Below are 25,096 nucleotides of genomic sequence, written 5' to 3'. Positions count from 1 at the left end.
GCCCCCACTTGGGGGACCACGTACCAAACCCAGCGCAACTTCAAATTTGACTGGCGTGTTATACCTTCAAAATGGCGCCTCTACTTACAGAAACGAGCTGATAATAAGTGTCCACCTGGCGAGGTCTGCGAGTTTCCTTTGCTTCTTTTCCACGAACTCCCCAACCGTTTTTTCCACAGAGTATCCCATTTCGTTTCCAAAGGAAGAGGAACAGCTTCGTCCTCAACTTCGCATGCACGTCGGGGCAATAGTCATGCCTTCTGCTTGTCGAGACAAGCCATGTCAGTCTCGAAAGAGTAGCTGCCGTTTGTTGTCGCCGTGACAGGAGGTGTATGCGGCCCCAGACAACCTACTCTTGCAAGCTGTGGTGACTGACTGCCGAGTTTATTACCTGGGTATATAATGAACGCCTAACGTTGAAGTCAAAGCTTCTAGCCTTCTTACTTGTACCAGCTAGTATTATTGCTACCTACAGGTCATAGAGATAGAGCCCCTTAGCCGTGGATAGACTTGGGTTCAAACTTAAGTTTCCTCTTTTTCATCACACCTGGCATGTAATTACCTATATGTTCGGTTAGTAAGGAGCATTACTCCCAGATACCCAATTACTCAATGAATAGATGTGACCATGCGCTGCACAAGCCCAACTCCGGTCGAACTTCCCACACCTGTTTCTCTAAAAATTAATTCTTTCGACCGTGGCCCCTTTTATGTCAGACTTGGCCGCTTGCTAGCCTCAGCATAGTAATAGTGTGAAATTGAAAAGATGATGCCTAAGCAGCCTGGCAAGTTCGGGCTGTTTGATGAGAAACTGAGAAGATGCTGTGATCCGGGGACATTATTCTCCTGCGACATGATCAGCTATTTAGTTTAGAACTTCGGACCCAGCTGAGCTCACATGGGCAGGTTTACTAATTTCATGAGTGAGGCACCGCGAAGTGTGAGCTGACCCGCTGAGGGAATGATGAGGTAACTAATTAAGGTACGTACAATATCCAGCCGTTCAATTGACAAAAAGCTGCCACACGTGACACACCTGCCTACCTGCCTACCTACGTAGCCAACCCGCGAGAATAAAAACCAACGAATGGTTCGGTCGCACCACAGTACAGCACACATCTTTTCCATTGAAAATAAGTCGACATTTTAGCGATTCTACAGACGAACCCGACAACTCCAACTCTTTCATTTCCGCGTTTCACTGCAAACCTTCAACATCAGCGGGGGCGGCGTGCGCCCCGTATACGCAGATGGCGTGGATCAGCGACTCGGCGCAGGCCACGTCCTGGTTAGCCTTGGCCCTGCTCCACCCCTCGTCCTAGAGCTTTTCGCTCTCGATCCTGTGGCCGTCCTCGGTCGTGTCGAAGTCGGCCACGTACATGCAGCGCGGGCAGCGAGCCACGACCTTGAGGTCCGGGCAGCCCAGTGAGACGCCCTTCTCGGTGGGGTGGCTGAAGTATCCATTTGTGGTCTGAACTCTTCGCCATCCCGTGATGTGGCCTCGCCTCATGCCCTCGATGGCCTTTTTCTGCTGGGCGGGATTCATTTCCTTGAACTCGGCCTCGTTTTTCAGAGCCTCGAGACGTGCGGCGTCCTTGCTGAAGTCCTCGCTGGCCGACACTGAGAATTTGGCCCCGTTCGGAAACGTTTTCTGCGGCGCGTGGTCGAGTCGTTCCTTGTTCCGGAGCCGCTCAACCATGTTGTTGAGACTCTGACTCCACGGGTGCACGTCTTTTGACGATGAGATGGCGAATGGATCCCCGGGCTTGGTACCTCCGCAAATGAAGACGACAGCTAGTACAGAGGCTTGTAATTGCCCTTCAGGGTCGCATCAACCTTCATCTCGACGACCAACCCATCTATCACTCGTCGTTAGCCGATAATCGCTTGTGGCACCAGACGAATATTTCAGGCAATGAATTAATGATCGGTTTGAGCGAATACACCCAGCTGTGAGAGGGGTGTTGCCCAAGACATGTGCAGTGAAACAGGACCTGGGGCTTCCGAACTTGCTCCAATATCCATCTTCTAAAGTCCCAAGTCCCACACCCATGGTCACTCGGGGGTTGGATTAAGAGATACTTACTCAAATCATTGTGAGACTGCGCCATCATTCGACACACCATCTCCATCATGCCCAGCAGGGAGATGTTTTCGTGCGACACGTTCTTCAAGGTGTCTATTTTGACCTTTTTGGCGTGGATTTTTGTCGGCTGTGCTCGATTTCAGATTCTTCAATATGTGGCTGGCTATGATGGCCTGAAGCTTCTCTGGAAACTTGGCGGCCTAGTAAAATTTGCTAAAGGCTTTGAACGCCGAGACGTGCGCATTGTTGCCGTTCAAAACTTTCTTCCAGCTCAGTGTATTATCTTCCACCTTCCTCTTGAACATTTGTTCGGCCGCCTCGAAATTGATACGGTCATCTGGGCTAGGCTTTTCCTTTTCCAAAACTTTGATGAGCTCCTGTGCCATCGTTTTCCCGTCCTCTAAACCTTTGGCAATATTCATTTCCGAGCGTCTGCGGGTTTGTGTCAGCAAGTCTAGTATGGTATGGAGTTCATTAAGTTTCCCCTTGACATTGCTGAGAATCGCCGTATTTGGTGTTGTCCTCGTGGTGTTGAATACGTAATCGGAGGCTTCATTAATAACCTTCTTGAATTTGCTGGGAGTAGGACCATTACCACCAACGAGGCCCATGATCTTATCCCGGAGCGCCTTTCTATTGTCGTGCAGATTCCCTTGATGTTGTGCCCAACTATTGCACTCTGCCAATGGCACATTAACATAGTAGGTAGCAGTCCGAAAAAAGTCGTTGGCGTCCAAAAGAGCAGCTTCATATGCTTCGGTGGCAAGCGGATTCTCGTCGAGCTTCAGCTTGTCAAGGTGTATTTTCACTGCATCTATGATTTTGACCAGATTATTCACCGCCTTAGTGGCGGCCTGAAAAGCACCGACGTCGAGCTGTTCAATTCCGTTCTTAAGGTTGGCATGGCTCTCACCGTGACCGTAAAGGCGAGCGGACTCCTAGATAACGCGGCCAGACGTGATCGACCTATGTATGATGAAAATGTCAGCATGATCAATTCGGGGTCTTAAGTGGACCGTGAGGTAGCTCGGCTGGGAGCATGGGAGATAGGCGGGATGACGAACTGAAAAAAAAAAAACAATTAAGCTCCATGAGAAGTACTCACATGATGTATGTGGGGGTAAGTAGCACTTCTTTTGGTCGACTTCTATCATATATATAAGCAGTGGTCCTCGCCCCTTCCTCTACGAGGGCCAGGCTGAAGTCTCTTACCAATACCAGTTATTGCTTACTCTCTTCAGTACCTTCATTGTGACCACCTTGATCAGGCGTACCTGCCTTCACTTACACCACGACTCCGGTAAAGAGAAAAGTCGCTCACTACGATAACTAAGATCGCGGTCAGAAGCCTTATCTCTGGGACTCAAAGTGGCCGAAAAGGAGGGTTTACAGGAGTCGAGAATGGGGCCCCAGAAGCGCACCGGATAAAAATACAGCGTTTTATAGAGATGCTTATGTAATCTACAGATACACACGTGCCACACGCACCTTTGGGGTATTTCAGCAATTGACATGCGGAATTGAGGCTATTCCCGCATCAGAGCCGATTGCGCTGATGGGCCCGATTACTATGGCAATATGAGGTCCCGGGTATTGGACTGGTTGTAAGCAATGCCTAGTAGGACTGAGAATATGATGACTGTAGCTCAGAACGAGTACCTCGAGAGGAGATGGTCAAGAGAGTGTCGCACGACTAAACTAATTACACAAATGGTGCGTGTGTTGATGTTTGGACTGCCGTTTCTGGCGGGCGTAGATTCGGTAAGTACGTTTTAGGTGGGGCGGCAGATGTATTTGTCAGAGTCCACTAGACAAGCGCAGTACGTCTGGCGGGCGCAAGCGCTCACGGCACGGCCTAAGGCGTTTCCCTGCAACGCAGCCCGATTCTGGGGCTCGGGCGCCCAGAAACCAAACGATAGCAGACCAGAAAGCATCACGAGAAGATAAATAGCAGCCATGGCGCCGTATTTTTCGTCGCGGGCGCTAAGCGTCTTCGTCGCGACACCAGCCGTAGCCTCGGTCGGTCGCGGCCGACGTGCGCCTGGTGTCGGGCAAGTAGACTGCGCGACTGACGCCGTGACACGGCCAAGGCTGAGCATGCTGGCGACACCACTCGAGTCTTCATCGGCGATGATCCATTAAGCAAGCTAGATCTGCTGAGGCAGGAGCTTTCTGCTAAGGGAAAATGTCATCATTAGCGGAGCTGGCATTTCGACCCTTCATTGTGCTGTCAGTGGTACCCTTGTGACCATTCGTTGGCGGTGCCTTCGGGTGGCTTGGGAACAGACGTAAAGCTCCGAACGGGTCGCCAAGGCCCGGCCAACATGTGATATGTGATAATGTCCGTCCCCGCCACGAACAGCTTGCAAAACTACGTGGGGCATACGTGCAGCACCGCCTCTCGGGGCCTCGACGACTTCCAACCAATCGCCCCGTGCCACGTGCGACTTCGCTGGCAACAAACTGAGGGGAAGAGCGGGGAGTCAAATTTCGTAACGTCGTCTATTCCCATCAGCAGCAATACAATATCATCAACTATAATTTTCCATGCAATTATTTCTTTCGCTAGGAGAAATACTAGCCAGATAAAGGGTGTTTTGTTGGTAAGCCCCGCAGTCCGTCAACCACGCTCGAGCTAACACTCAAAGGCACTCACCACGGCCATCTAGGCGTTTCACGGCATCTCTTTGATTAATACAACGCGCTTCGAAGGATATAAGCAACTCGCAGCTCAACAACTTTGACTGGAATAACCCGCCTCCGATAATGAGGGACGACTCGCACGACTCGCGAGGCACAGTCATGTCTATCCCCTTGACACCCCGTTACGATGGTTACAACGACTTCGACTCTCGAATTTCCTACTCTTCAGGCTTTGTTGACCAGAGTATGGACTATGAGTACGGCAACTACTACTCTAATGACTCCCAAGCGTATGTAGCGCCCCCGGACCCCATCGCTCTCCTAAGAAGCTGTCCCGTCTAATAACGCGCGAGTCCAGATCCGCCGCTTGGTCGCCTTCCTTCAACAACGGCCAGGAGTATGAGAGCTTGGAGAAGAAGTACATCTATCTCGTGCTGGGCTGTCGAGCAAAGCCCTTGAGCTGGTTGGCCGACTTGGACCGGCACTACAAAGGGGGCCATCTGCCAATCTCGCAGAAGTATAAATACACGTGCGACTACAGGAAGTGCGCATGCAGCACTCACAGCGGCGGCAACAGCAAGCCTGGCAGCAGCAAGGACAGCAGCGGCAACCTCCTACGAAGAGGGATACGAAGAGCACGCCTTCTACCGCAAGGACCACTTCTGCGATCACCTACTAGACTTCCGCAAGATCCTCTCAAGCGTAGCAGCAGCAAGGGTAGCCACAGCCCAGCCAACTGGCTCAAGGATCGCTACATAGATCTCAAATGGTGGCGTTGTAGCAAGTGTCTCCAGCGCGTCTATGTCTCGAGTGACGGCTGGGAGTGTCGCGATTGCAAGGTCATGTGCTAGCGCGAGCGGCAGAAGGCACGATAGCGGGAGAAGATGTGATGGATGGACGATGCTTCTCGGAAACCATGATCAGGATTGCGCTAAGAAAGAGCAGATAGCAAACCTCTTTCTATCTACCATACGGAAAGGAGACAAAACTCGGCGCACAAACGGGGCAAGGTCAGGAATACCCAAAGCTGTTCTACCGCTATTCCTTGCCGATAATACGATATGATCACCCACACACACTCCAAGAAAGCCGAAAGTACGAAGTAAGGATCACACCGCTCCAACATGAGGGCGGAGGAGGAAAGAGCCTCGCCAGATCCTGTATGACTCACGCCACGGGCGATGCCCTTCACTGAGATAACGAATTTACGATTTACAGTCGCTCCCCACACCCATCCAGATTTGGAAACTAGTGGACAAACGGGCTGGCCTTACTATTTTTTTTTCTTTTTATTTCGTTTGTTGCGGATGCCGAATTTTTGGAGGGCAGTCGAAGTTTTCGGCGTAGCTTTTCTTTGTTCTTTGCTACTGAGATGATTCACGGCCTATACAAGATTGGTTTTTTGCCGAAGTGGATATTGTGTTCGTCGTACGGGAGAATGAAACCTATCTCCGCTTTCCGTAGGATACTCAACGATTATACGCTTATACTTAGCAACTCCGCCTTGAGAGACGTTGTGAAATTCTTAATCTGTGGATAGCTCGCCGATCTGCAAGCGCAAGACAGAAGATATGAACAAATTCCGTGCCCGTAGCCACCTGGCGGTTGAGGGGGGTTTTCATCGCTTCACCTCCCCATGAGATTGCCCCTGTGCCAATGCCGAGGCGGATGGCGCGTTCTGTGCCAGAGCTAGCATGCGGCAACTCCGTCATTGGCTAGCATACAATGCAGCCGAAGTGGAAGGAAATGAAAGGAGGGTGGAAAGGACTATCGAAAGGTGAGGGTCTGTGTTACGATCCCGGCTCAAGAGTGCAAGAGGCGCCGTAGGCTGGCTAGAACAACCATAGAAGCGAGGCTTCCCTGTAGGGTTGATACAGCCAATTAGGAAGCACTCAGGGTGCTCAGTTGCCAAGGCCAACTGAGCACACTGAGCCTAACGCTCAGTGCCGCTCAGGGCGCTCAGTGACTGAGCGCCCCTGGACACTGAGCACCTAGGGCAAGGGCTCTGATTCGCTAACTATAGTTCTATATAGGGAGCTGGAGGAATGCTCTTTGAGAGTCAGTTCCTCAGCTATCAATTGTTAAAGTATGGCTAGCTACTACAGCTATAGGGCCCTAAAGTGCAGGCAGGACTTCTATTGCCCCCCAAAGACCCTATCTACATGGCAGAGTCCCCTGTAGCCTACGAGGTAGACTGCTGAGCAGAGTCCTCATAGTCTATGTGGCAGTACGGCCTATTCGCCTAAACCATATTTGGCGGTTTCTCTGATCATTTCCTGAGCAGCGCCTGACTAGCGCCTGAGCAAGATGGCTGGGGTGGTGAGGGTGACTGGAGGTTGGTGAGGGCAACTTTAGGGTAAAACAACACTGTATTCTCCCAGGCCATGGTCACTCTGGTGTGCGACCGCGACATAATGACATCGATGCCAGCACTCCCCCCGCCGCGACTTAGGGGCGGGGGGAAACATGACCATCCAACCTTTACCTCACTCAATGCTATCATTATTATTGGTAAAATGAAGGGCCGTTGGCATTGCTAGAGCATAAGAAGTTAGGCTGAGCCATTGCGAGGACGTAATATGAGGTGGTTCTGGCTGCAATGGAGCTGAGCATCAAGTACCATAGCGACCAGAACAGTTGTAATGAATTTAATCACGCAATTTCCTGTCCAACGAGTCTATTTTTTTTCATCAAATCCAAATACCTAGGTAGGTCTGGTGTTCCTCTTATGCACAGAATATGTCAATGCAGAAGGAGGTTCCCATCAAGCCACAAGCCAACGCTGTGACGGCCCGCCTTACGCAGTAGGGATGTCAATGGTTGAAGGCAGTAACGAATGTGGATTTAAAGCTAAGGAAGAGAAAGGAATCTATCGCCGGGTCCGCGCAGGGCGCGGAGAAATAGGTAGTGGTGCTCAGTGCGCACAGGCCACACCCTAAGCACAATGCCGCCAATAGAATCAATCCTGTCACATGAGCCCTGTGGCGACCGTGACAAACGCTATCTGCCGCCCATCCCAATAATCACGGTAGCACCATAGCACCAACCGCTCCCAGTCGACCTACCTTGGGTGCCTGAATGGAAGGCAGACAGGCAGACAGGCGGGTGGTTGCTCCATCTTGTCATCATTGATCGCCTCCAGCCTCAATGGAGCTGCGACTCCTCAATATACCTTGCTGCGGCGTCCAGCACCTCGGCGCGTGTAACAGTTTTCCCGTCAACCCTCGCCGACAAGTCGGTCGAGCGGGGACATTCGCCGCTTTCCCCCACAGGCGTCTCCATCATCGCTGTTGTCGAATCTGTCGGCAGATAGCGCGGCAAGAATACTCTCGAACTAGGCACTCTGCCGGTCGCGGTACTGCTTCTCGACACGTTTATGTTTCATGCGAGCGCGAAGGCGTCCGAGCGTTAGCTCGGCACTGGTGCTGGTGCCCGAAACGGGCGCCGAGTGGGTATTTGGCGCTTCGCTTGCCAGCGTCTGCAGCGACTTGCGGTACTTCGGCTAGCGCAGCTGAGGGGAAGCGGATATAGTATTCCTTTCGGGCTGGACCGGAGTCTCTGTGACTGATGGTGATGCCGCAGCGCTCATGCTGGGCAGGGAGGGGTCTGAGTGGTGCGGATCCGCCGTCGAGTAGCAGGGCACCGTCATCGAGGGGGGCGTCGAGGAGAGGCTACTGCACGGAACGGCCATGTCAATGTCGTGGTGGCCGCCTTCGCTGGGACTCGCATTGCCGCTGCTATGTCTCGGGGCCTCGGCAGAAGAATATGAGTAGCTGTTGTGCCGGGGAGTGGTGGTAGGCCACGGGGCTCGTCGCGAAGTCCAGGGCCATGGAGCTCTGCACCAGGCCGCCGGCTGTCCTGGCACGGTACGGGAAGGTACCAAAGCCGAAGGCAGCGCAGTCGGCCGTTACGGTGCGGTAGTCAGTCAGCAGTAGGCCGCCATGGTGGGTAGGCGTGCTGCTGTCGTCTATCCTTGCGCTGAGATCAAGGTCGGCTGCGAACGAGCCTCCGTACGAGGAAAATGTCAGCTCCCTGCCTCGGAAGGCGCTACTATAGTGGTAACGAAGAGCCCGGAAAGCGTGGGCAGCGCGTCAGGGGTAGGGTCCACGATGCAAAAATTAGGCCGCTACACTCTCGGGTTAAGTCAAGTGAACCGAAGGCAGGGAGCGGGCAGAGCAGGTCCCACCGGCCTTGTGAGACATAGATTCAGACCATGTGCTTCCATATCCATCTGTCATAAAAGGTTTCTCGGTGTCGATTATCTGGGAGACAAAGTTAACGCCTTTTTGGCCGTCCCCCTGCAGGCCCAAAAAAAAGGGGGAATTGATCGATTATATTTTTTATGCTATTAAGTACAGCACAAAAAACATATGAATCAATTCACTATTGGCCTTCCATAATGGCAGTACCATTTTCCACACCACCTAGCCTAACCGACAACCCTAACCCTATACCACCATGAAGAAGACTCCACGTATTTGAACACCCCATACACATTTTCTACGGTATTATAGGTAAAATGATACGCATTAATATAAAGACTTCCCGATATTTTCTTTGGTCTTGAATATAGCTGTTGGAATGACGCGCTAGTCAGCCACGGAGAGTCATCCACTAAGGGCCTGATCGGCTCGCCGTTGCGGTGTCGTTGCGGTTGGGAAAACCTGCACAAAAAAAATCGCGGGGGGCCTTGCAAGGCCACTAACCCCAATCGAGTGGTAATTTCCCACATTTATCGACCAAATTTGAGGCCGAGCGCCCGGAACGATCCGTCTCAATTTATGCAATGTATCTTCGCGGGGCTCTTCGTGACACCCTGGTCAACGCCCTTCATATGGTATAGTGCACAGCCAAATCTAGTATGGTTGGCTTTTTCCCAACAGTACGGCAACCCTTCTTCGAGAAGGGTTGCCGTACCGTCGAGATCCTACGTACTGCTGCCAATGGCTTCCATTAATAACCCTCTGCTCAACGCCGTCATCACGAAAGCTGTAGTGGATGTAGCCTTACAGTATGTTGATCGCCGTCGACTACTAGGGCCACGCGACTGTGATATTATCCACCCAGAGGGGCCCTCGGGGGCCTGCCATCTTGCTGAGTCGATTCTCAGTGGCTCGGATACCCAATTCGTTGATCTTTTTCGTATGCCAAAGGCCGCTTTCCATCGATTGGTTACATGGCTACAAGAGCATACCGGGCTTAAGGGGTCCAGATACCTGACAGCCGAGCTAAAGCTTATGATCGTGCTATGGATATTCGCCCACGACGAGAGCCAGCGTAATGCTGCCCACCGGTTCCGAGTCAGCCAGTCTACTGTGAGCTCTGTTATGACGGATCTACTGGACAAGCTCGTACAGCTACACTGCGCATTCGTCAAGCCAAAAGACGATGACTGGCTCGACCCGTCTATCGACGATGCATTCTACGGTTGTATCGGGGCCATTGATGGTACATATATCCACGCCTTCATTTCAGAGCCTCAGCAACACCAGTGGCGAACCCGGAAAGGCTTTATCGCACAGAACGTCTTCGCCGCAGTCCGATTTGATGGTGCGTTCTCGTACGTACTCGCTGGTGCTGAGGGCTCAACACACGATTCTACGCTCCTTAGCATCGCTACTGCGAATGACTTTGCGGTCCCCTCGGGCCGGTTCTACCTTGCAGACGCTGCATTTGGTAGGCATGTGGGGATTCTTACACCTTATAATGGTGTCAGATATCACCTCGAGGATTGGAGGAATGCCAAAAACCCGCCGACCACAGCAAAAGAACTATATAACATCCGGCACGCACGCCTTCGGGTTATCGTTGAGAAGGTATTCGGTATTCTAAAGAGGAAGTGGAAGATTATCCAAGCTACTGCGCCAGAGTACTCGATACGAAACCAGGTCCAGATTGTGTACGCAGTCACTGGTATCCATAACTTCCTTCTTGACACCAGCGATGAAGAGCTAGTAATTGAGGCTACACAAGAGGCTTGTCGGTATGCTGAGCAGATAATTAGGAGTCGGTATAGTAAGGATATCCGGGATGCTATTGCAGAGGTTCTATGGAGGGAGCGGGATTTCTAGCTAGTCTTCCATGACTCGGTCAGAGCCTCTTTAATATCCCGGTCTACAGTGTTCCATACAACAGCATTTGAGTGCTCTTTTAGCTGCATGATACACGTTACACGCTCTGCGGGGCTTAACTGGATAGAGAAGTTGTGTATAAAGTCCTTGATCGCAAGCTGGATCTCATCCTGCCCTTTCAGGCGAAGCATGGCCTCAGCCTGCTTAACCATAGCTTCAGCTTGCTTCATAGAGGCCTCAGCTTGCTTATCGAGGCTCTGGGCCAGTGCTAATACCTCTGGATTTGTATTGGCTTTCCGAACCCTCTGGTACGACGGCGCCACAGAGGGTTGGCGAGAGTTAGCATCAGTAGCTGAGCTCGTACTCAGGACCATGGCATCCTCGGTATCGCCCTCGCCCTCGCCCTCGTCGTCAGGCGTCGTAGTAGAGGGGCGAAAGGCATTACTCGCGCGGATAATGTTACGGCCATGACCAGACTGGTTGGCGTATATCGTCTCATAGTCTGACAGAGTAAACCGAGCAGTCCGAAGCCATCCAGCATCCTTATATTGCAAAAGGAAGTTATTCCAGACTTCCACAGAGCCTTCCACCATCCTCTCTTCTTCGTTATATTTCGCACCTGACTTGTTAAGAAAGGTCTTGATCGTTCGGAATCGCTTCTTCTCATTATCGTACTTGTCCCTGATCTTCTCTGCTGACCAGTGGAAGTCTGGAAAGGATTCCTCCATTGTAACAGAGATCCTCTAGAATGCCGGCCGCGTCTCGGTCAACTTGTTGATACGGAACGCTCCAGCGATAGCCTCGTCTCGGAATAACTCGATAATCTTCGCCTGCATTTCGGTTGTGTAGATGATTTTCCTCCGCCTCGTACGCGGGGTCGACGAAGGCGCGTCAGGTGTCGGCTCGGAAGTAGGGCCGTCATCGGAGGCTTGCAGGCCGCCGTCAGAGGGTAGGTCATCGGCTTGAACAACAATAGAGGCCTCAGGAGCAGGAGACTCTACTGCGGTTGCCCTGATGCGGGGTCTTCTGGGCATCTTGACGATAGGTGGGTTGCTGTCGTGGCTGTATTTTGGTCAAAAAATTGCGGGAAGACAGGGCGGAAGTCACACGGGACTAAAATTAATTAGGAAAAGCCTAGTTACAGGGGTTTCGGGGTACATTGGCTGTGTCTCCACTTTAATTATGCACATGGCTCGTATCTTTTCCCAACCGCAACGACACCGCAACGGCGAGCCGATCAGGCCCTAAGGTGGCTATGGTGGCACAGGGCCACAGATTCTATATAAGTGGCCTACGGCCACTTCCACACTCTGTCTTCTAGATACACAGACATAAACGAATCCATCACTTAAACCACCAGTTTTCGACGTGCAGTTACGCCCTGTTGCTTCCAGTACCGGTACCTGGTGATTCCAACAATAGCCGTATTATGAGTTGTTGATATATAGCCAAATGCGTGCGCAGCCAAATTCGCGTTTATTGGAGTCGGCCAAATGCGGTTGTTTTGGTTGGTCAAATACGGCAAAGTGGGCCACCTCGCCTAAATCTTTGGGCTAATTAAACACGCCGCATCCTCGCTTCAGGGTGCGCGTTGCACCAGGCGCCCCGTGCGCCAACCCAAAAAGAAACCACCACATGCTCACGATGCCTACGAATTGCTTCATTTTTCACCTTTGCTACACATAACCTACCGACCTTCCTACGCAGCGTTCCTACGCGCGCGTATTTCTTGTTATTTACAACGTCAAAATAGAGTTCTTAACGCCAGACGAATTTGCAGATTCTTCATTTGACGCTCTTTTTGAAGGCGCGCTCGCTGGAGAGATTCAATACGATCGAGCCGATCTTCTACCGTACGACCGAGCCGAATTTGAGCATACCGTGGCCGCACCCACCCCCGATCAGCCAGGTGAGGATTAGCGAAACAGTCCTACACGCGTTTTACGTATAAATAACGTTTTCCTTTCTTCTAGGTCTTTCGATACCGTTCTCTGAGCCAATTACGACCCCCAAGCCCGCGCCACATGCTCCGAGAGCCATCGAAATACCGGCCAGTCTAGATAACATTCACGCGTTTTTTCCTAGGCCAGGAAACCCTCACATTTACTGCTGAAGAGCACGAAAAATACTGGCCTTTCATGAACAATATCTACTCGCTGGTTCGGAAGGAATACGTGTGCCAGACTGGCGATAAAAAGAGGACCCTCGTAGTGTGACTGCCACTTTTACCGGCGTTGGAGACTGCCCTGCAGAGATCTATTTTATCATTACTTCGTCAACGGCTCCCTGACCCTCACCGAGAGGCGCCTTGAGCAGTGGTCTGAACTGTGGGAGGAAAGTGGCTATGAGCTTTATGAGTCAATGAAGCCTACCGTGAGGAAGCTCGTGATATTGACGACCCAATTGTATCGTCACAGAGCCGGGTGCTTGCACGGGAGGCTACCGAGACGATATTGACTTCATTTTATGAGCTTGAGCGGGTTGCTTACGGCCGTTTACCCCCTGAAGAAGCTCATAGGTTCATCGAATGGTGGATTTTCCACCTTTGTCAGTCTACAAGTACGTTGGTGCGTTAAATTATACCACTTTTCAGGGGTAACCGCCCGGGAGACCATAGCCAAATATACCACTTTTTGCCTGCATTGCACTCAACACCAAGAAAATCATCATGAAGTCTTTGTTTACTTTTGACACCCACCTACTTTACCTTAACACTATGAAAAATATCACCAAGTCTTTGTTTACTTGCAGCATACTTACGCTTTTTACACTTTGACAGGCTGCTTTACTGACAGGGACCATTTTACCTTTGACTAGGGAAACTGACGATTTACGGCATTTTGGCCTTCAACGGCGATTTTTTCAAGTTCAACACACGTGCTGGCACACGTGCGACTTATGCACCGATCCTGTACTTCGACGGCCGTTGACTACTGCCCAGTTAGGAATAGAGTGCATTGGCCGGCTACACCTATTTCAGTATGTGGATCGCCATTTCTTAGCGCCTTGGCATGGCAGGCCCCCCGGCTTTTGTCTACCAGATAATCGACACCCATCATGCCCGGCAATCCATTCTGGCAAGGAAGGGATGCTCCAGTCCACTACCAAGCTTTTAGCAAGGAAGGGACAGCACGATCTGTTCATGGTGGGAGGAGCGTAAAAGGAGGTTGGGTGCAGCCAACTGCACTGGCAAGCCTGGCTACAGGCCCTGCCCTGCAGCCCCACGCTTCCCAATTGGGACTAGCTCAATTGCCCCTCTTCCCACCACAAAACCACAGCCTGTAGGAACCGCAGGCTTCCTCTTTTCCTTTTCCTTTCCTTAGCTTAGTTATTTACGAATACAACTATTCTTTACCTGTAGCTTTGTCTCTCGTATATGCCTGCCTTCACACGCGTACCGAGCGGGCCAAGATCTCACTCCTTTATCAGTAGCCCGCCCTACACTCTATCTCATCCACGAGAAATCTAGCCGAAGTAATTAGGGGTGAGGTTTGGGGGCTGGTGACTAGCAAGCGGTCGTACTACGTTAGACTGAGATAATGAGGAGTGTGGGGTAGATTTGCAAAGAGAGCAGTATCAATAGGTGGAGAGCGAGGGAAAGGGCGGTTTCAAATACCAATTAACTGTCAGAGAAAACAGTCTACCTGTAGTTAATGATGTTTGGGAATGTGACTCGGAAAATATCGGTCAAGGTCGGCGGACGAGCTGCTCCAATTAATACCTCAACCAGATCCATATGAATGAACTTGAACTTGCTGCCCGCTAGCTTCCGCGCGTGGTCGTTTTAGCCCCACTAAAGAAATATTGTGGCTGACTACCTAGGTATAATTAGGTATAGAGGGATGGATGGTGGATGCATGGCCAACAAGTGCGGCATGTGGCCCCTCAAGGGCAATCACGACGCAAGCAACCTTTGCCAGGCAGGCGCGGGGATGACATGGGATTCTGACATGGGATGCTAAAATGGAACTAAGCATGGTTGGTTTCATGTTTTGTGATCCTCGTTTTCGTGTTGGGGTTCGGTTACGCGGGTAGACGGATTGTCGAACAAAGGGTGGCTGCAGGAAATGCGGCCACAAGTCCGACGGAACAGAAAACGTTCAGGTACCTTACCTAAGTACCGACAACCCTTCCAACACTCAAGGTACCCAACCTCCCTCGGCATATATTTGTTCTCCCATGCTACTTAATTTCCATGTTCAATTCGACATCAACTTCCGCAATTTTCATTGCCTGCGTCGTTACCCAGACTAGCAACTACCGCAACCCCCCATTTTCCACTTGTCGCTCACCCCTTTCTTCCACACACCCTTTCTTCCACACACCCTTTCTTCCACACACCCTTTCTTCCACCACCCCCTTCGTGTCCTTCTTGCTATCGCACATTATCTCTTTCCATCTTCAACATACCCACCACCCTACCTTCCGGTAAGAACCCCATTCTTCCCTCTACTGTGACCTTTGTCTCCCTTTCCTGTCTGGCTTGTTTTGAATCGGATGGGCACTCTTGTCTTACAACTCATTTGTCTTTTCAGAGTCTGGAAGTAGCACAACCTCTTCATCACACCCAATGCCGTCTCTTCATAATGTACTGGTCAACCAGCTCGAAAAATGGGGTGAGTATGGTGACGACAAGGTACATTTCAGCTTTGACGAATTCGCTCTCACGGTGCTTGTCCAGCATGAAAACATTACACTCCGGTCTATTTACCATCGATGGCTCCCTCTAAACAAAGTCCCCAAGGAAATTAAGGAGGAAGACTTTCACGGCGACACTGCTGAGGATCTTGAACCATTTTGATTCAAGGTTAAGATCAGTCGCAGTTCGGGGAGTGCTGGAAACCCGCCCCCTTTGGCCGGCAGTCGTGAGGGACATGATACACATCAAACAACCGGGGTTCTTCAGGGACTCGTCAAACTCGCCGCCCTCCTCCAAATTTTCAGCAGCCCCTAGTGATGCTGTGACGAAACAGTCTACTGTGGCAAAGCCTACCACAGCTGCAACAACGGCTACCGCATCGGTTCACGAAAATGCAAGTGGACAAACCCCGCTAGAACCTGGTCAGCTCTTTTGGGTCCACAGCCAGATCCGTGAGGACAATGACGAGGACGGTGTTATGTACTACTGTGGGTGGGACGAGTCTGACAGACTCATCATGCTGAAGCTGCCCTCGGAGAGGGTCTCCGAGTCCTTCTTGATCCAGAAAGTAAACAAGGACGCATCCTACTGCGTCCTCAAGGACAGAAGGCAAGCCCTTAAATGGGTGAATGATGGCTGTCCCGCAATTGAGTGAAGAGAGTTTGAGGCAAGCGTGAAAAAAGCACTGCCGGGCGAAGTTACCTTTAACAAGATTTTCAAGAATTCTTCGGACGCCATCGTAGCCAAGGCAAAGGCGCAGGCGCTGGAAGAAGACGCAAATAAATAAGCAGACGCCGAGCCAGGTCACTCCACCCAACAATATACAAGTAGTGGACTTGAAATAGCCCCATGCACAAGCTTTTGGGCGCCAGTTCATATCGCCCCTTCCCGTCCCCGTTAGCGAAAGGGATAGGCAGCTCCACCCCCCTCCCTTCCATTACCCGACGAGGCGAGGCTTAGAGGCTAGTCTAGGACGCCTCACAACCTTCAAGGCATGGCAGGCCGTGCCGTTGGGAAATGGGCAGGAACATCAAAGCGGCGGCATATAACAGGGGTTCTCGCTTGTCCTTTTGGATGTATGAATGGGACTTGGAGGCCAGTTTCGGTTCGTGTTGGTGGGATAACAGATATTTGTCTCCAAAGAGAAGATCAAATTACTTTGTCGTTGTACCTTGGCTAGATAGAAAGTGACAGAAACAAACGGCAGTGCCCTGTTTCTTTTCTTGACAATGCCGCATTAACCCTAATTACGCTTAAAAGATGGAAGCTCCGCTTTCAACACAACCCACCAAAAGAACAAAAAGCAAGACCGGGAGGGTAGGGTAGGGCCATTTTTCCCCGGGACCTGGGAGAGCAACAGGCAAGGTGAGCTTGTCTCAGGCAGTAGCCGAAGCGCACAGCTTAACCGTCTGGTCCGTAGGTCGGGAGCCGGGCAGCGGAAGTCGTCGGGGCAGGAAGGCCGGGAGCCGGGCAGTCAGCCCGGCGGATCGGTCAGAACCGTCAACACCGCCAAGGCAGGTAGGTCAGTCCGGTCGGTGGCTGACAGAGTGGAACCAAGGCAGTATTGATAGGTAGAAATAAGTCCCCCTGTCAGGTTGGGCTGATCAGAGCAACGCTGTCTCGTGAGCTGACGTCCTTCGTGGCAGGTGCCGTCGGTCCGGTAGAAATAATTGGATGGCCTGGGCAACACGCGTAGATGGCTGTCGGGGTGGCTGGCAGGGAGCAAGGCGCAGGGCGCAGGGCGGCCGTCAAAGCGGCCCAAAACCATATATACTGTGGTGCTGGTATTCGGAAGCCATATAGGTGGGGCCTGCAGTCGAAGAAAAACAACATAACTGTAGCCGAAAGGAAAAAAGAGGGGTCCTCGTGAGCCAGGGCGTCCCCTAGAGGAAGCTCTCTTTGATCAAAGGAAAGGAAGACTCGTGACCTAGAGGAAGACATCCCGGAAAATAAAGCTCTCGAAGTAAAGAATCATCCCCTACACTTGCCTTCCTGTGACCAGAGGGTCGAGTAGTCCAGGAAGGAAAACAAAGCCTGGCTCGTCGAATGATAAGGGCGAATATGCTCTCAAATGGTCATCCGAATAACAAGAGCCACAAGAGATCCAGAAAAGTACAGATATCGTGATCAGAACAAATTAAACGGGTCTGGCGTGCCAGCCACATCAAGGGAGCTTAACAGATACGAATTCGAACCTCACGAGGCTACACAGACCCGCTCAACATGAGGCCAGGCATTTCGGCACTGACCACGTACGCGGCTTCCCCTAACAACACAATGTCTCGGGAACCAAATAACCTATATCGATGGGTCTCACAGGGTCGTAGATCACTCAACAACAAAGTGAGGCATGCAGTCACTCTTGTGGACTCTCCTAACCAACAAAGCAACAAAATCTGAGCAGCCTAGGGGATCTAGAGGGCATCTAGGGGACCTAGTGAGCCCGAGGAACATGTGGGGGGCCTTAGGACGTAGGCGTACTCCGAGTTGAGCGTTGCTGACAGGGACAATGCCACAGGGCCACTGCATCGCTAAGTGTCTTCTTCTGAAAGAAACTAACGAAGAAGCTAGGAAGCAGGCCATAGGTTTATTCACCACCTAAGCGACGTGATGATCTGTTCATTTCTTAATTGTAGAAGTCCTGCTCTTGAATTCGAATGCGGCATATGTGGAATAGACTTTCTGGAAAAAGGAGGAAGGAAAACGACGGCCTCGATGTTGATTGTGGGGAAACGATGGCAAACGCGTGGCTTGTCGGCTAGGCTCCCTGTAGTCTGAGCGTCCTTGAAATCAAGGAAAACATCACGAAGGTCGTTGTCTTCATCGTCGTCGTCGGGTGCGTAGGTCAGGGCCAAAGGTAGGTCGTCAGGTCCTGGGCCAGTATAGACACTTTGCGAAGCACATCCCCGATTGAGCCCCCAGTCGAAGAGATGGAAGCTCGGATTTCCACACAACCCCCAAACAACGCCAACTCGAGCCGTAGCGGGACAAAATATCGCTAGTATGGCACATGATTTTGGGGGGTTTACCTGGGGTAACCTGGTTCAACGGGAATAACCGATCATGGTGAAAAACAACGAACAACCTATATGGGCTAGAAAAACAAAGGTAAGAAGTACGCCCGCCCTCCCAAAGATTAGAGGGATAGGCTACCGTCCTTGGATAAAGAAGATGGCTCTGGAGAAAGAAAAAGGGAGAGTTCTAGGCTAATTAGTATACAAATGAGCGGAGTTCTTTATATTCCCTATAACACACGCGTGCGCACTGCACAACTGGTGCTTGTTTGATAATGTTTTGCTTTTGAAAGTGCATGCATTTAGTTGCGTTAACTAGTTATACAGTGATAGAAACCAAAGGCAGTGCCCTGGTTTTTCAATAATTGATGCAGCCCGACAACCGTTTCAGCCTCTAGTGTAGTATCTCTCTACCTGCATTGTCAACATTTGGTTGGCGTGCTTCACATGCCATACCGTACTCGGAATTAATGAATGCAATTCTGCTTAGGCCGGAGGTTACTTGCATGCACCGAAAAGGAATAATTCCCCACCTCGTTTGTTCTTCAAATGTATACCAAAGGGAGACGCCAGTTGCTTTGCAACAAATAATATCGCGCCAGCAACTACCCGCCGACTAAACGAAAGTACAAAGTACCAGTCCAATCAGCCGACAGAAAACCAGGCACTGCAGCGAGACGGCCGGGAATCCGAATAATAATTAATATCCAGAAGAAGGGACTGTAATCAAGCCCCGACCCAAGACGAAGCATCGGCGGCGGCGTGACACGACAACCACGCGCACAGCCTCCGTACCTTGGGCGGACGATCGCGTCGGACTTTGGCCACCATGTCGGATTTCGGGGTCTGGCCCGAGAACGGGCTTTCCTGACGCACGCTGGAAGCACAAGCCGCGCCTTCTCATCTTTCTTTTTTTCAGACACCAACCCTACATCCCGACTTGACTCTAGCTCATCTCGCCGACAGCAAGAATGGCGGCACTCGCGAACAGTGTGCCGGGCCCTTTTGGAACCTGCGTCGGGCCCCCTGGGCAGGGGAAAAGCCCGCCGCACCCCGAGCTCACGGGCCAAGGTGCGGTGTGCACTCAGAATCACAGGGCTAATTACACGAGACTAGTAACAACGGCACAGTTACGGTATGTATGGCAGTAATTAATTTCACAATTACCTTTCCCGAATTTCAAGTTCCAGCACAAAAGTAGAAAAAGAAGAAGGAAAAAAGACTCATCTTTTTCGGGGGCGACATGTTTCAGGGCTCGAGTAGTCGGTCGGCCGTAGCCTTGCCGCTTCCAAGCACCCGGGCGATGCATGAGGATCTCGGCATGTTGGCAATTGGCACGCCATACACGTCAACTGAATTTAGATGGGTGGATGGACCCGCAAAATGGGACGAAGGGCGGGGTGGCTTCCAGTCTGCGCTGCTGCCAAGAAAGACAAAAGCTCACTCCTCCAGCTCCCATCTCCTATCCTAGTCAAATGCCGTCGGCAACGTCTCTTCAGTCGATACTTTCGCGGTTGGGCCCAGAGGAAGTGGTAGTGTGGAGGGTATGTTATGTTTCAGGTTGGCAATGGAAGTGGCGTTGCCAACGGGCAGGCGTTGTGAGAATTGATGAATGCCTTGTTTATTTAGGTATTTATCGTGTCGGACGTTCCGAAGATTGCATGGTTTGTTTGCAGGTGCGGCTCGGGCACAGCGGGTTGGGTATCTACCCCACGCACTTGTATAACGTTGCACCACAGCCTTTTTATCCTTGCAAGGCGTGGCAGCCCCTGCTAGCGCCGGGGAGATTAAGGCAAAGGCAGTCGGGTAATTTAATGTAAGCTTTGGTGGCACGGAAAGTCCCAGGTGCACGATTGATTTATTCCAGCCCAGCATCTTGGGCCCGTCCGCTCGGCCTTAGATGTTAGGATTTCGGCAGCTCCATAGGCACAGTTCCAGTTTGGAGCCGGCACAGGCAGCCGCCACCACTGACTGATTCTGCAGTACGGATTGTCCGAGCTTAGGGCGGGGCGGCGGATTGTTGTGCTTACTTCCACCAACAACGCACACGACCCGGCACAGCACCTCATTGTTTGGTTCCTGAGGAGTGAAGAGACAGGTCAGTCACGTTGGCCAGTATGCTCGTGAGAACGCTAGCTAATAATAGGAGGAAATCACTGAGAGGCTGAGAGCGGCAAGAGTCAACATGGCTAGAAATCTATTTTAGGACCAAGTGCGGTTGGGGCGACTTAGATGGTGTTCCAGAGATGTCTGGAATTTCTGGAATAAAAGAAAAACATTGCCTGCCGCTGAGTACTTCCTCTCTACCTATCTACCCAGAAGAGCAATCCCGTTCATCTGATGCAGGATGTACTACCCCCTTTCCAACATCCAAAAGAAAAAATCCAAGGAACTGGCCGTAGTTCTCGGCCTATTGCGCCTGCTCCGCCTGCTTCTCTCGCTCCTTTTCCTTCTGCTTCTTCCGCTCCTCCTCCTCGTCCTGCTTTCTCTCCCACTCCTTCTCCTTCTTGTCCAGCCACTCGAGATACTCGCGATACTGCTTCTTCGGAGCAGTGCACTGCTCGTCCTCGAAGACGATGTACAGGTGGTTCGCCGCCGGGACGAGCGCGCGCAGCGCGGCCCGCTGGTCGAACCAGTGCTTGTCGTCCTCGCCGTCGCGCAACGACACGATCGATGTGATGCCGTGCTTTGCAGCGTCGCCGTCGACATGACGGTCGCCAAGTCGCCAATGTACAGGCCCGGGCGGGTCTCGGTGATGTTGGCCGGCGTAACGATGCCGATGCCGAAGCGGTACTTGTCCACGTACGGGTACTCGGCCGACTCGGGGGTGGGTTTGCGCGCAGACCACCATGTTGATTCATCCGCTTCTTCCGATGGTGTGGGCTCGGCGTTCGTTGTTGCGGCTGGCTCCGGCTGGGGGGTGGCTGTTTCCGCTTCTGACTGCGGCGGTGGCTCGGCTTCCATGTCCGACGACGACGGAGTGGCGATTTTCACGCCTGACAGCGAGAGTAATTCGGTGTCTGCCTCGAGCGATATCGACGGCTCCGCGTTTATCTTCGCGGATACATGGGAATTGCCCTCAACTTCTGGAGATAGCTTGATGTCAAGCTCTGTCTTCAGAGGCTGCGATGGTTTAGTTCCATTATCTGGGGATACTCCATCTTCAACACTCGCTATCAATGTTCTTGTAAGGTATGGGCGCTTCGGCTGGTGTTCTTATGGTTGGTGTTCTTGTGGTTGGTGCGAAGCACGTGTGCACATTGGTGAAGAAAGGACAGGAGCAGCATTTTGGTATTTATAGAAGTTAAGGCTGACCCTCCCAAGAGCTGTCGCAGAACCTTCAGGCGTGCTGTGGGAGCATGTGTGGTTCAAACTGACACGCAGCCTAGAGATGATTACCCTAAGACAGTCACAGGGTGGACTCGAAACCCATTGTGGCAATTGGCCCATTGGCTGCTAGTTTCACATCGAGCCCTGAAATTCGGTGTGTCAAGGGAGTCAATTCATTCACAGAGACCAGCATACACCGGCTGCTCGAAAACTTCACAAATCGCCATCCCATACTGGCAATCAAGTCGTCGCGTGGCTGCGTCAGACTCTCCACGCCACCCCCGTCACACCACCAGCCATCGAGCAGCCTCCTCGCCTCCCACATCCATAACATGGAATTACCCCAGGACCCGGCCGCACGCACGCGAGAACCCGCAGTGGCGTTCTCATCTACTTTACCCATTTAACTACTTGGCCGGGCCCTTCCACGCCACGCCCGAAAACTCTTGCTCAACTTCCCCAACACCCCGTCAGAACGTGCCCTCGGCCTCGGCAACGGCGGCAGGGGGGGTGCAGCTCGCATCACAGCAAAACTCGCTCCACAGCCGCAGTTCCGCCCAAAATGTGTCCCGCGGGTTGGCACAGGGGCGCGCGGATTGGATCATTTGCAGCGCCTGCGCTACGTTGATCGCGCGGCTCTTCATCAGGTACGCGGCGACGGCGGTCGGCGAGCGCGACCGGCCGGCGACGCAGTGGACGAGGATTCGGGGGGTCGGGCGCGCCGGGGCTTGCGCTGTTGGTGCGGCCGCGGACAGATTGGTTGCTGCTGCGGGCACGAGAGATGATGCTTTCGTGGCGTGGGCGTACGATGCTTGAGTTGGGGGGGTGCAGTTCGTCGGTGTCGTGCCTAGCTGGCTCTCGATGAAGGCGCAGATGCCTGGCAGATGGGGCAGCAGGCGTTGCTCGTCCTTATCTATGCACACGACCACGTGGTGCTTGTCGCCCAGCTTCTTGAATTCGTCCAGCTCGGCCATCTTTGCCGCCGTGATGGGGTCGATCAGCGTCACGACGGCCGTGATGTTGTGCCTCTTGTGGGTGCCCTCGAAGTCGAGGGCCGCGGAGAGGTTCCCGAGCAAGATGTCCTCGGTGATCTGCGAGGCCGACGGCTCCCATACACTCGGCCTTTCGAGGTTGAAGTGGCTGAACTGTTGCTTCAGGTCGGAGGGTAAAGGCAACATTTTGGCGGATCTGAGGCGAGATAGCTCGATGGTCGTGGAGGGATCCGTGTTTTTTCTTTCGTTGTTTGGAAGAGGGATTGAGGCGGTGGAGGAATATCTGGGCGGATCTGTCCTGGAAAGTGTTTCTGGTGGCCCTGTCCAATGCGATTAATTTCCGGCTGCAGATGGAAGAATATCAGACCAGGCTGAACCAGGTGAGGAGGCAAGTTTTATACCTGCTACTAGGTCCTGGTTTTGCCTTTCAGAGTTGCTCCAAGCACAGAGTCACGGGGCAAAAGACGCTGTTCGGTACCAGATGTTCGGACAGAAGGCTGGAATAAATTCTTCCTCGAATCTTGTAACATAAGTCACGGGAGTAGCAATGGGACGGCAAACCCATTGTTAAACGATATCACCTTCCAACTGCACAACGAAAAGCATAGATCCATAAAGTATCAATACCGAAACATGCGGGGGGCTCCCCTAGATAGGGTTAACGAACAAGAATAAAATATTAAGCTTCTCGAGGGATACTCAGAGTCTAAAAGGTTACTTCCAAAATAGGGTTATTCAATAATAACATTATCATGGATCTAGGAGGAAATTTGAGAAAAAACTCCTGTGAGAGCAATCTCGAAGAGGCTGATTCTCTGCCCGGCGTGCTTCCTTGGCGGTTTGTGCGGAAAGTCGTACCCCTTGTGCAGCTGTTGCGGGGCTTAGCCCTAGCTGGCAGGCGCATGGGCCATATGCCCGCGCACCGGTTCTCCCCCACACATTTAGTACCGGGATTTCCCCCTGCTAGGGTCAGCTTGCCAATGCACATCACACATTGTCACCCCAACAGCATGGCTTTGTCCTTGACTACAAACTGAAGAGGATGATGCGTATACGCCTAGGCAAAACGGGGGTTGGCAATGTAGTACACTTTCGTAGCATGATCCATGTGGCTATCGATCGTTCAACCGATGGCAAAAAGGACACAGGGCGGCAAAGCGACTTGAAAACTATGTGTTCAAGAAGGTTCGAAACGAAGTCGTCTCGTGAGTGTACGGTGGATAGGTATCCATCCCTGTCGACAAGAAAGCATGGGAGGCTAAATAAAGCAAATATCCGGAACATGGAAAGAAAGAAATAAATAAGCAAACCAGTTATATTCTCCAACTAGCTAGTCTAGTGGTTGGGTTTGGTTCGAAAAAAGATATTCTGCTAGGCAGAGCATCGAAGAAAAATTTGAGTTAAAATAACAGCTCAATGTTTTACGCAAAAGTTGCCCTCAGCAGTTTCCATATCTGTGTGTGGCCCTGAGCTGCTCTGATATGGGGTGGGCTATGGGCGACCTCAGCCTTACCTACAAAGCCGCGTGGCCTCATTTTGACGCCTCGACTAGAATTGCCATTCGCCAAAATGGAGATTCTGGCTAGTAGTGCGTTCCCCGATTGTTAAGTTTATGTAACCATGTCGGGCGGGCACAGCAGCGGTAGCGTCGGTCGCTTAATACCTGTAACGATAGGCCCCACGGTAGCCTTTAGCAGGACTGCTAGTTCATTTAAGCTCAGAATTCTGGCTCGTACAGCCAGAGTGAGTGCAAAGGTTATTTCTCCCACAACCAAGGCCAACCCAACCTATCACCGTCACTCCCGCGCCAGCGATCACGAATCGAATTCACGTTCGCAAACAGCCGGAATCAATTGTCTCCCACCACACCTTGCAAATCCAGCATATTTACTACCACTGTTGTACCTCTGCAGAAGGGACTTCCACAGTCAGATCTATCACAATACGAACGTAACAAATCTACGAGAATGCGCATCATAGATGGCCAGCAAAGCTGGGTAAGGTGGGTAGTGAGTACATTGAGCCCAGAATGGCAGACTGCACACCCCCTTTAGAGAAGTAACTGCCCATCCCTAGTGCTTACCCATCTACCTAGCAGGCTATTTATGGCGAGACATCCCCACACGTTACTCACGTTCTAGTAATCCCTCTGCCGCATCTGTGGTCTGACGCGCTCCATCTGGGCCTCAAGGGCAGCCACGCGAGCTTCAAGGGCCGCCTGTGTGTCGGAGGCGAGCTCACCCTGATTGGGAGCAGGCGAAAGGGCAGTGGGCGGAGCCTGATAAAGAGAGCGGGCGGCTAGGATGCGGTAGGCGTCATTT

At 52.0% G+C, this 25,096-nt stretch overlaps 5 protein-coding genes across 5 annotated transcripts; 2 read left to right on the top strand and 3 right to left on the bottom strand.

Moving 5' to 3' along the window:
* Window positions 1–1,318: 1,318 nt before the first annotated feature.
* Window positions 1,319–3,336, bottom strand: B0T26DRAFT_676026 (uncharacterized protein; the record flags this gene model as incomplete). The annotated part of the gene is made up of 6 exons (XM_060439921.1): window positions 1,319–1,794; window positions 2,087–2,213; window positions 2,323–2,961; window positions 3,000–3,052; window positions 3,192–3,270; window positions 3,319–3,336. 6 exons carry the CDS (start codon window positions 3,334–3,336, stop codon window positions 1,319–1,321), a joined length of 1,392 nt encoding a protein of 463 aa, XP_060296553.1.
* A 1,516-nt stretch (window positions 3,337–4,852) lies between these two features.
* On the top strand, window positions 4,853–5,580 carry B0T26DRAFT_751786 (uncharacterized protein; the record flags this gene model as incomplete). Its single annotated transcript, XM_060445432.1, has 2 exons — window positions 4,853–5,019; window positions 5,088–5,580. 2 exons carry the CDS (start codon window positions 4,853–4,855, stop codon window positions 5,578–5,580), a joined length of 660 nt encoding a protein of 219 aa, XP_060296552.1.
* A 9,806-nt stretch (window positions 5,581–15,386) lies between these two features.
* On the top strand, window positions 15,387–16,226 carry B0T26DRAFT_676024 (uncharacterized protein; the record flags this gene model as incomplete). The annotated part of the gene is made up of 3 exons (XM_060439920.1): window positions 15,387–15,416; window positions 15,774–16,064; window positions 16,152–16,226. The coding sequence occupies 3 exons, from the start codon at window positions 15,387–15,389 to the stop codon at window positions 16,224–16,226; spliced, it is 396 nt and encodes a 131-aa protein (XP_060296551.1).
* Window positions 16,227–20,863: 4,637 nt separating this feature from the next.
* B0T26DRAFT_676023 (uncharacterized protein) lies at window positions 20,864–21,417 on the bottom strand (the record flags this gene model as incomplete). The annotated part of the gene is made up of 2 exons (XM_060439919.1): window positions 20,864–21,091; window positions 21,166–21,417. The coding sequence occupies 2 exons, from the start codon at window positions 21,415–21,417 to the stop codon at window positions 20,864–20,866; spliced, it is 480 nt and encodes a 159-aa protein (XP_060296550.1).
* An 836-nt stretch (window positions 21,418–22,253) lies between these two features.
* Window positions 22,254–22,961, bottom strand: B0T26DRAFT_676022 (protein-tyrosine phosphatase-like protein; the record flags this gene model as incomplete). Its single annotated transcript, XM_060439918.1, has 1 exon — window positions 22,254–22,961. One exon carries the CDS (start codon window positions 22,959–22,961, stop codon window positions 22,254–22,256), a length of 708 nt encoding a protein of 235 aa, XP_060296549.1.
* Between the last annotated feature and the right edge of the window lie 2,135 nt (window positions 22,962–25,096).

The sequence above is a fragment of the Lasiosphaeria miniovina genome, assembly GCF_030549165.1.
Source record: "Lasiosphaeria miniovina strain SMH2392-1A chromosome Unknown B0T26scaffold_4, whole genome shotgun sequence".
NCBI classification, from domain to species: Eukaryota; Fungi; Ascomycota; class Sordariomycetes; order Sordariales; family Lasiosphaeriaceae; genus Lasiosphaeria; species Lasiosphaeria miniovina.
Note: the sequence above shows the minus strand (reverse complement) of the source record. Positions and strands in the feature narration are given on the sequence as shown.